Source organism: Lagopus leucura, unplaced genomic scaffold (assembly GCF_019238085.1).
Source record: "Lagopus leucura isolate 7727_CA_CO unplaced genomic scaffold, USGS_WTPT01 Super-Scaffold_100071, whole genome shotgun sequence".
NCBI classification, from domain to species: domain Eukaryota; kingdom Metazoa; phylum Chordata; class Aves; order Galliformes; family Phasianidae; genus Lagopus; species Lagopus leucura.
This window is the reverse complement of record NW_024962313.1, coordinates 455,015-466,002: the sequence shown is the minus strand read 5'-3', so window position 1 is coordinate 466,002 and position 10,988 is coordinate 455,015. Positions and strand designations below refer to the sequence as shown.

At 47.3% G+C, this 10,988-nt stretch overlaps 1 protein-coding gene across 1 annotated transcript in view; it reads left to right on the top strand.

The window, feature by feature from the left end:
* The window catches only part of LOC122188606 (reticulon-4 receptor-like), a 62,908-nt gene extending 54,161 nt beyond the window's left edge, over nt 1-8,747 (top strand). The window contains exon 2 of the mRNA XM_042887036.1: nt 6,741-8,747. Within this exon, the coding sequence (XP_042742970.1) occupies nt 6,741-8,170 (1,430 nt within the window). The 3' untranslated portion in view covers nt 8,171-8,747. The remainder of the gene's footprint in view (nt 1-6,740) is intronic.
* The last annotated feature ends 2,241 nt before the right edge of the window (nt 8,748-10,988 follow it).

Sequence of the window (10,988 nt, the reverse complement as noted above, 5' to 3'; positions counted from 1 at the left end):
CCTTCTCCTTCTCCTTCTCCTTCTCCTTCTCCTTCTCCTTCTCCTTCCCCTTTCCCCTTTCCCCTTTCTCCTTTCCCCTTTCTCCTTTCCCCTTCTCATCCCCGTCACCTTCCCTCTTCCCCTTCCTGTTTAGGCATCCTGTCTGCTCCAAATGCTCTTTGCAGTCTGTGTCATCTAAGAGATAAAGCCCATATTAAAAATATGAGGGAAGTTACCTCTTCTTGCGTAAACCATTTTAAAGGAGTGGGACAATGTCAATGCTAAAAACCAACATGCATTTTAAGGTTTGGGCAGAACTGTGAGCTATGATTATATTTCTGCTTGAGGGAAAGTGGGTATTTGGGCACAGGATTTGTTGCAGCAAAAGGTTTCATGGTAGAATACACAGCCACAGAGTAGATGGCAGATGCAATTCAGCATTTATAAATACGGAGTAATGTATGCTGGCAAACAGCCCAGACCCTTACCTAAACAAACCCAGTGATGGGCTCTGAATGAGCTATTGCCACTCAGCAAAGTGATGTTGGGGATTTTGTGGAGGGCTTTTTGAAAACCTCAGCCTGATGCTGAACGATGTCCAAAATGGCCGACAGGGTTCACGAGCTGCAAGGGACAGAGTGGGACATCTAAATCTCTATAGAGGTCCATGATAAGATTGCACCCTTAGTCCTCCTTCCACATATGGTGGTGAGAAGGACCTGGAAAAGATGCAGAGGAATGGAGCAAAAATGTCCGGAGTGGCATTTATGGGATCAAAGGGAAATAGAAGCCTGGTTCAGGCAGACTCTGTTTCCATGAAAATAGGGTTTCCCACACCATTCTGTATTGCTGTTCCTTCTGCTTCAGCTCCTGACCATTGCCTCAGAGCGGCCCAAATAAGGTACAGCTCTTCTCATGTTCCTGTGTTATAACAAACTGTGCTCTTCTCTTTCTTATTTCCTAGCCTCGCAGGGAATTACTAGGCTACAATAATTGGTACAAGTGTTATTGTTCTATGGGGACCTCATGACTCCTGCATTTAAATCCCCTGATGTGTTCCCCTATAAAGGATTCTTGTGACCTTTTCTTTGTGAATCTTTCACACCTCCATGGCTTGCAGCACATCTTTGAAATTCAGCAGGAGGAAAACCCTCTGGCTAGAGGGGAAGCTTCATGAAATTCGTATTCAGATTGGCTGAAGTAAAACCCGTTAAATATCACCTTTTCCTTCCTCTCCCTGATGTTGCTGAGAGAAATGCTGGCAAACCACCAAAAAAATGAAGAACCCTGCCCAAATGTTGTTAGTGCTGCTGCCAAAGTGCAGGGAGCACTGGAGAGCCCCTGGCAGGGATGTGGAGCACTGGAGGCAGCCAGGAGCAGCTTTGGCAACTGCCTTGTGAGCACACGGAGCTGCCCCAATAGAGGTTTGAGTTGCACACAGTTCACGTACCAAATCTTGCAGTTCAACCCTAAGCAGTGCTGAAGAATCAGCATTCAGACCCCCCTGGAGATGGGTGAGGAAGGAGTCGAAGAATTGCACATGATCTATCTTGCTTTAAGTTCAAAAATCACATTAAGGGAGCATGATTTAGGTGGAAAAGATGAACACTTGGAAGTCAGGAAATGACACATCTATTGCCTGGATGCATTATGGAATTGACCTTTCATTTCTGACCGCATATGGCGTTCTCTCTGCTGAAATCATTCAGGTTAGAGACTGGATATATTAAAGAGGAGAACTTGCACTGATAAAGGGAATGAAGAGCAGCGCAGTCCCAAAAGTTAATGGATATGCATGCAGTCCCAGAGCATGTGGGAGCAGAGACTGTAGTAGTTAGGGATGGGATGCTGGTGCCTGTACATTGCTCCCATGTGCCACTGATGACACACAACAGCTGCTGAGCGCTGGTCTCCCAGAGGAGCACTCACATTGGCACCTTGTACCCCCAAGAGCATCTACGAGGGAATTAGCCACCTATTTTTAGACAGCTGTGATTCAGCACCGGAAAAAGATTGATGTCTTTGCTGTGAGCTGGGATGCTGAACTCCTGCAGCAGGCTGTGGAAATTGAGCACACTTGTTCAGCTGAGCCTGCAGAGGAATGGAGCCCTTTGTGACAGACGTGGAGCTCAAGTGACCCCGTGGAGGGTTTGCCTCCACAGGATCTGACAGCCCGACATCTCCATGGATCTGCAGATGTGTATCAGCCCCAAAATCTCCTGCTGCAGCTGTCTGCCAGGAGTCTGCCCGAGGGTGTGTGCCAGATGGGAGCTGCTCAGCCAGTACTGCTCCAAGCCCTTGCTTTCCCAGAGCTGTAACACACCCTGGTGCTTAAGCGCTGACTCCTATTTCCCCTCCTTCTCACCCTAAAGCCGCTCAGCTGCACCATCACAAAGGTTATGAGCCTCTGCATCAGAGGGGCGAGGCAGCAGAAGAGCTGCAGCCTGGGGAGATGCTCATCCAAACCAATTTTCGTTCCTCGTTCAATTCTTAATTCACTTCCAGCTAGAGATGTATGTAAGTGCTGCCCTCCTCCTTTTGGTGCGCCTGTTCTGCTAAAGTTCAACAAGTCCACGGGACAAAGCAGAAGACACTGAAGCTGCTTTGCAGAGTATCTGTCAGAGTTGTGCTGAATTTCAAACAATAGCAGTTCAGAATAGGGAACTTAGCAGCTATGGTGTTTCTGTGCTATAAACAAAGGAAAAATGCTGTGTGCATCAGCAAAAGGCTTTGTATTGTAAAGCACTCCCTTTATGCCCGACCAGGAGAGAATTCAAATGATTATTGACCCTCAGCTGTAGGAAAGCCGCATTATAATATCTCCAAATCAATAGAGACAAGAGCAGAGCGGCAGAGAAAGGCCACGGCTCTGCAAACTGCAGAAAATTGCATTTTGCTTTGGCCTCTTAAAAAGTTTGCAAAGCATCTATTAGAGGCCCCCAGAGCCTTTTCTTTCTAATTGCCGTGTTTGACAATGCAGTTCGCACAGGGGACTGGCGGAAAGACAGATAATGGACCCACTTTAATTGCTTCCCAGTTCCGTGAGTCATAACACTTCTGAGATGGCAAAGGGGAAACGAGGCAGTTTGACTGAAGGAGGATCCTGGCTTTTAAGAAAGCTCTGGAGGAACAAATGCTAAACTCAAAGCCAAACTCTTGGAGAGACTGAAGGTTCCAGGTGCTGGATTTTCTTTCATCTTCTGCTTTTGACTGGGACTATTCAATTAAGTTTTAATCGTGTTTGGTAGGGGTAGGTAGGAATGGCTGTTTATCTATGTGGCGACGGAAAGGGCTGAGGGCAAGGCAAGATGGGTTAGGGTTAGGATTAGGGTTGGGGTAAGGGTCCTTGGTTTGTTCAACCCGTAGCAGAGGGAGTGGAGGGTCAGCACCAAGCTCTGCCCTCTGGTGACATTGACAGGGCCCAAGAGAATAGCATGGAATTGTGTCAGGTGGGGTTAGGAAAAGGTCCCCAGGGCTGTGGGAATGGCCCTGAGCTGCTGGAGCTCAGGGAGCATTGGGACACCACTCTCAGCTATAGGGATTGGGTCATGCTGTATGGGACCAGGGGTGGGACTCCATGATCCCTGGGGGTTCCTTCAAACTTGGGATATTCTGTGATTCTATGACTTGTGTTATGCCATTGGGCCCCAGAACAGGGACGTGTTTCCAGCAAATGGACTGGGGCCCCAGCAGTGTTACATCTGGCCTATTTTGGTCTTATTCTGTGTGGTTGCTTTAACATGCACCAATGTCAAATGTTAGGAACCTTCCTGTGCCACGACCGTGTCTTGTGCTCATCCCTAAAACTGTCGCTTAGCTCCTGGACTGACAGAGCCAGGTAATGTTTGTCTGGGGTTACATAGGTGAAACTATCGTGATGCGAGGTTTGGGTGCCCCATAGCACTTGGTGGATTCTACAGCTGGGACACAGCGAGCACAAGCTGGTCCTACTCTGAACACCAGTGATAGAGAAATTCCTCAGAGGAGCAAGGGCAGGGCAGGACACAATCTCTGCCATGGGACTGGGAAGAAGGGGGATGCAGCATCAGTGTGACTCCCCAACACTGTCTTGTGGTCCTATGGTTTCTCCAAGCACTGCACTGGCTGGATGCTGGTGCCTGCTGGGTGCTGAGCTCAGCCAGGACTGAGCTGCGCAGTGGGAGGAAGTCTGGAGAAAAGCTATGGGGGATGATTGACAGCAACAGTCTCTGATGGAAAAAGCAAATCCGAGCAGCTCATGAACACCAGGTCCCTAATTAAAGAGCACAGGGTAGCCCTGCCTGTAATTAATTTCCCTATGCTGCTCTACTGGCAGCCAACTATCAGTGCCACTGACTCACAGCTCCTGGCAGCTGCAGCAGCAGCAGCAATGGGAGGGGAAAGGAGTGGAGCAGGATTTGTTCCTAACTTCTGCTCCGATGTGCTGGGAGAAGCTGTAACACATCTTGATTGACTGGAGGCAGAGGAGAGCCCTGTTGTCCAGAGGGGTTAGCACAGGGCAGGGTGGTATTCATATGCATGGCTTGTTTTCTGCTGGCTGCTTCATGTTCTCTCTTTCTCTCTCCATGTATACATATATTTATTATGGGCTTCCCTCTTCTGTCTGAGGCTGCAACAGAAGTGTTGTCATTGTGATACTTCTCCCACAGGACCTGTGCTTTGCATTCATTCTACTGTGAACGTGGCACACATCTATAAGGTGTGGGGGATGCATTTGGGTTGTGGTTGGATATTCCCTGAGTAGGCTGCAGCCCCAGTGCTATTACTAGATGGGAATTGCTGGGGACTCTGCAGCAGTGTGATGTGGCTGCCATACTACCTGTCACCCCAGTCCTGGATCATGGAAGAGATTCCAGAAATGCTTATTCCTTTGCTACAACATTTCATTATCAGCTGGAGAGGAATTGGGTTGGTCACAGGGATGCTGGCATTGTTCTAATTTCCCAGGAGGTTCCTCTTGGTGTGACATGTCTACAGCAGGGGATTTCAGTTGTCTCGTGTTACTTTGCTCCCTACAATGGGACGTGATATGTCAAAACATGACAAGCCAGCCAGAATGTGTCATAATACTGCACTCAACACACTGCCTTCCAGGGATGCTCAGCAGCTAATAATATCAGGCTCAAATTGTCTCTGCATGCTGATCTGTTATTTTCCTCCCATGTTAAGCGTGATGTATAGGAGTCTCCTGTCTATGTTAGACTCTTGAATCAGCACAGATTGATTAGCTGCACGTGGTGAATTATTTTGACTAGATGCAAACTCAGGATACCAGACTTTCGTGACAAAAGAAGCGACCACCATCCTGCCTTCTTTGATAGCTGTTTGTTCTCTTTTTCCTGACTTTGTGAACTCTGGTATTCTACCTTTAAGTGTAATGAGGCATCAAAATGCCTGAACATCGTGTGCAGCCTTTCAAGGAAGAGAAAGCCTCCCACAGCTGTGGTGTGTGCCTAGGCTGGGACTCCCCAGCGAGGGGGAGGAGAGCATCCCTTTGCCAGAGGTGTTGTGATGAGCTGGGAAGGAGGCACACGTGTCCCTGCTTGCACGTGGTATTGCACAAGTGGAGCTTCCCACTGCTATGGTTGCTGCCCATTCGTTTTAGCTTCAGCACGTGGTTTAGAGAAAGCAATCTAATTACTCGCTTTCAATTGTAATGGTAAAGTATTGCTGAAACTGTCCCTGTTCACAGTGACTGTTTCTCAGGTCCCCTCTCAGAAGCTGATGTTAGCTGCATGGCTTCTGCCCATCTCTGCCCATCTTCCACGCCCCTCCCAAGCGCAGTGAATCAAAAGTCAAAATACTTCATTGTGATTTGAGGGCCCATTCAGCCCGGCTCCTGAGAAGGCAGGGGGTCATCACCATGGGAAAACATTCTTCTCAAGGGCTCTTCAACCCAAGTGGGCTGCCTGCAGTTCTTGGGATGAGGAAACCTACTTCTGCCTTGCAAGCTCTGAGGAATCCCTGAATCAAGCCTCACATAGGATTTCCTCCAGGAAGAGAACTGCCCTCTGGAAAGCATGCTCTTTTCACCTCTTCATCAATGCCAGAGTTTCAGGCGGGAGATAGGAGAGAGGAAGGGAAGCAAGAGTGTGTGGTGCAAAGGTCTGACTGGTGTTGAAGGAGAAGGAAAGGGCACTCTTGGCTCTGAGGCTTCTACAGGCAATTCTGACCTGTAAGTTATTCTGAGAATCCCCTGCAGTTATGTCTTGCAGGAAGACTGGATCAATCAGAAATTGTTCATGGAAAGTCACAAAATCTTGCATTTTGAGTGCAGGAAACCAAGGAGATAGCAGCAGTGGATGGGACACAGAGTGGCATAGTGTAACCCAGGCAGGTACCTTCCCACAGGCTGAATTGTCCTAAATGTTCCTGTGACAGATAAATAGCCACAGGGAGACAGCTGCAGGTAAGCACCTTGGAATCAACTTTCCATTAGCTGTGTTTCCAGGACTGATGGTGCAAATACGCAGTGAAGATGGCTTAGTTCTCTGACCAAAGTCAGATGCCTCCCAGATGTGAATGGCTGAGGAGGTGCTCAGGATTTCTCACTATGACTGTGTACTGTTTTTAACTGTTGCCTTGAGCGGTAGAAGATTTTTAATTCTTCATTTTAATTGTTTGGCTCCCCTGGCACATGTTGTTTGTGGTTAATGGCAGCGTGCGGAGAAGGGTGATTTTCAGGCTTATCTGTTAGTTACAAAGAAAAGCGCTCTCCTGCGATCCTGGCTAATTTTCATACTATTTCTGTTGTCCTTTAGGAAGCAAACTGCTGATTTTGGTGCTTTGCTTGAACATCCAGTCAGAAGTGGAGTCTTGCCCTGGAGCGTGTGTGTGCTACAGTGAACCGAAGATCACAATAAGTTGTCAGCAGCAAGGACTGACAGCAATCCCCACGGAGATACCCATCCAGAGCCAGCGCATCTTCTTGCACAACAACAAGATAACCCTTGTGAGGTCCACCAGCTTCACGTCGTGTCGCAACATGACAATTCTTTGGATCCACTCCAACAACATCAGCCTCATTGAGCCTGGAGCCTTCTACGGACTCAACAAACTGGAGGAGTTGGATCTCAGTGACAACACGAACCTGAAGTCTATCAATCCCGTCACTTTCCGTGGTCTTGTTCACCTCCACACCTTACATCTGGATCGTTGTGGGCTCATGGAGCTCTCCACGGGGCTTTTTCGAGGGTTGTTTTCCTTGCAGTATCTCTACCTTCAGGATAATAACCTGCAGAACCTGCTGGATGACACCTTCATAGATCTGGCGAACCTCACCTACCTGTTTTTGCACGGTAACAAAATCAAGAGCTTATCAGAGAACGTCTTTCGTGGGTTAATCAACCTCGACCGGTTGCTTCTGCACCAGAACAGAGTCAGCCTGGTCCACCACCGGTCTTTTCACGACCTTGGGAAAGTGATGACCTTGTATCTGTTTAACAACAACCTGACCGTGCTCACAGGGGAAACCATGGCACCCCTGGTGTCCCTCCAGTATCTGCGCTTAAATGGCAACCAATGGATCTGTGACTGCCAGGCTCGGTCTCTCTGGAATTGGTTTAAGCAGTTTAAAGGGTCATCTTCAGAGCTGGAGTGCCACCTTCCACCACGCTTGGCAGGGAGAGACCTCAAAAGGCTGCAGAGCTCTGACTTGGAAGGATGCATCGACTCTTTCAACCAGATTCGAACGAGCGTTTTTAGCACTAAGACCAGATCTGGTAAACTGGCCACCGGGAGTCCACCTCTCAGCTCCCATGATGGCTCCATGAAGTGCTGCCAGTCAGAAATGGATAAATCTTTTATATACGAAGCTAAAGGCAAGGCAGGTCCTTCTTCCCACAGCAGCCGGCCGTCCTCCAACAACCCTCTCAAGGATAAGGAGAACATGTCCAAAACCAAGTACGTTGAGACGGACCCTTCCAAAAACGGCAGCAACAAGCAGATAAACGATTCCCCTTTTGGGACCTTCCCCAGCATTGTAGACCCTCCATTGACCAAGTTGAGACCAGAGTTTCTAGAGCCTATTGAACCTTCCACAGTCCCAACCAAAAAGAGGCAGGGCTGCTCTAAAAAGAACAAATCAAAGGCCCAGTGCCGCCTCACCCAGCAAGGAAACAGCTCCACGTTACAGCTCAGCCTAAGCCTTTTGATCCCCCCTTTGGTGTGGAGCTTACTGTTACTCTGCTAAAATTAACTCTTTTTCCTGGGTTGATGACACTTTAATACTAGACTTTTGCTGACCTCCATAAATGTTGCAAACAAAAGCAAACTACCATCCGCCCCGAGAAAGCTTTGTTACACAAAAGTTAACTGGATGCCTTTATATAAAAACAAAACACACACACACAAACAAAAAAAAACAACACAAAACAAAAGCAAACAAAAAAGACAAACAAAAAGATGTACATAATTTATTTGTCCTGATACCTGTGAATTATACCTTTGGTCTTCGGAACTGCACTTACTCACAAAGCAGGTTTTGCTACAGCAGATGAGAAAGAAATATGGTTTATTTACAGGAAAAAAAAAAAAAAAAAGTGTAAGAAATGGTCTGAAAAGAATGTCTGAAATCTGTTTGTAACTTGACATCACACTGAACAGTATTGCAGTTTCCCATTTGCAGAGGTAATGAATTTGATGCTGTTTTAATCCTATGTTTATGAATATTGCAGTTTTTTCCGTATCCATTCCATCACACCATGTTTACGGGCAGCATTTGTTAAAGAATGCTACCTTTTCCTTCACAAGATTGCAGTATATATAGATATGCATTTTATTTTACTTGTGTACAAGTATAAAAAAAAAATATAAAATAAAGATTTCTTTTTCCTAAGTGGTTGTCATCTGCAAGGGACAAAGCACGGCTAAAAAGCTGAAAAATTAAAAGGGTGTTGAGTAATACCCAATCTGAAAGCTAGCTCAGCATTTAACATGACAGTAATAAATAAGACATACTCGGCACAGTTATGCAAGCTTTAATTGGTGCCAACGAAGGGTTTGTTTGCACAAAGCTCTCTCTCCTGATGCTCCTGCTTCCCTTCGAGCTGTCCCATATGCTCCCCTAACGCCATTCATATTTCAAGATGCTCAGAATAGTAGGACTTTTTAGCTGGAGCTGAAGACTCCAGGTTGCAGATAGAGGGGAATAACCTCTAGAAGTGAGATAGGGCCCTCAAAGTATTGATGTCTACGCATGCAAGATCAGTCTGTCACAGACAGGTGGCATGCAGTGCTAAATGGGAGGACCTCGTGCTCAGGCACTGCCCAGAGAAGAGAAAGAACGTTGTTCCAGGTGTACCCAAGGCCCTGGGAACATGTGATAGAGGAATATTTGTGCAAGTGAGGCTGAGGGTCTCCAGGCTTCCTGGGCATCAGTGAGGTTTGCAGCATTGGGATTGGTGTTGAGCATCACAGAAGAGCTATGCATGGAGGAGGGAAGGAGAGAAGGATAACAGCAGGGCCACAGCTTAGTATGAGCCTGACTGTATGCTGATGGCGAGGAGGAGGAGAAGGCAACCATGGGAAGGAGGGAGGCAGGGTGGCTGTGTGGCAGCATGAAACTGGGATCCCAGTAGAGCTGCCTGATACCCTTATAACTCCATGACCAACACAAGCACTGATTTCTGCAGTTAAGTGAGGCAGGTTTCTGTTCAAATGCATTGCTCAGCCCAAAAGGTGAAGCAGTATCAGCAGAACAGAATTCAGTATCCTGTGCTGGGATTCACAAATGCCTTGACACAGCCCTGACAGTCCCTCTGCCTGCATGCATGTCCAGTTTGTGTACACACAGGTGAGTAATCAGCACCTTGCTGGCTGCTTTCTGCCATCCTTGCTTGGATTTGTCCCCTTCATGCCAGTGCTGAAGGATTTTCTGAGATACTGCATGCCTGAGGCAGGAGCTGTCCTAAAACACCTGAGAGCATCTTTATGAGTCTTGAGGGGTTCAACTCTATAGCTGATACTGAAGCACAGTAGCAGAGAACAGCTCAGCCTGGCTTGGCTGCAGGATCAACACCACTTCAAAGCCTATAGAAAAATCAGAAGGCTTGCTGGATGCTGTGCTGGATGCTGAAGAAACTTCTATGTTTGGACATAGCCTTGGAGTCTCCTCAAAATGCTTGGATGGATGCCTACAGCTCTACCTCCATGAGGACACCAAGGAAGTGGCAAAAGTCAGAATGAACGTGATAAAAACAGCTGTGTGTTGTGGCATTTCCCCATGAAAACTAAACCAGCCCTGAACAGAACTCAGATCTGAGTTTGTCTGTCTCCAAATTGGTATCACAGGTACTTTGGCTTCAATGCTTCTGTGGTTAGCAGAGAGCAGACAAGTGCATTACTGTCACTTACCCTGCATGGACTCTGAGTCGCTTTATGCCAACCCAGTGACACTGTTCTTGCTTTCTAGAGCTTGACTCTGCTGTGCTTTTCAGTGGCTCATAGGACTATACATTGGCCATAAGCCCAGAAGAATCCCTTGTGCTCATTTCCTAGATTTCCTGCTGTCCAGATGCCAATTTCTCTGTTTACAGGCATTAGAAAGCCATTTGAAAGACATGCTATTGAAGGAGGGGGATGTGGTGGACAGCAGGAATAGCTGTGGGAAGCTGGATGAGGCAGGCAGTGAGCTCAGACATAGATGAGGGTAGGAAGAGCTCAAAGAGGGCAGTTTCCCTTCTGCTTCATGCTTTGCAGATAGAAGAATTCCAGATGTGCCTCGATCTGTTTTACACTCAGATGTCACTCAGTTCAGTGGGATTTACAGAGCTGGGCTCAGGGCCTTGTTGACTCTTCCATGTATCGTGATGCTTGCTCTCTCTTGTTCTTGCTGTGCAAGTCACAGTTAATTTCTTGCTCAAGTGCTTGATGCCATGAGTGAAATCAAGTAAACAAAATCATCTTTGAGGGGCAAGAAGCCAGACAGGCTCTGAGTGTGTCAGAAATGAAGAGTAGGAAGTCCTGGGAAGAGTGGTCTCCACATGTCAGAGTGCAGAGCTGCACACCTT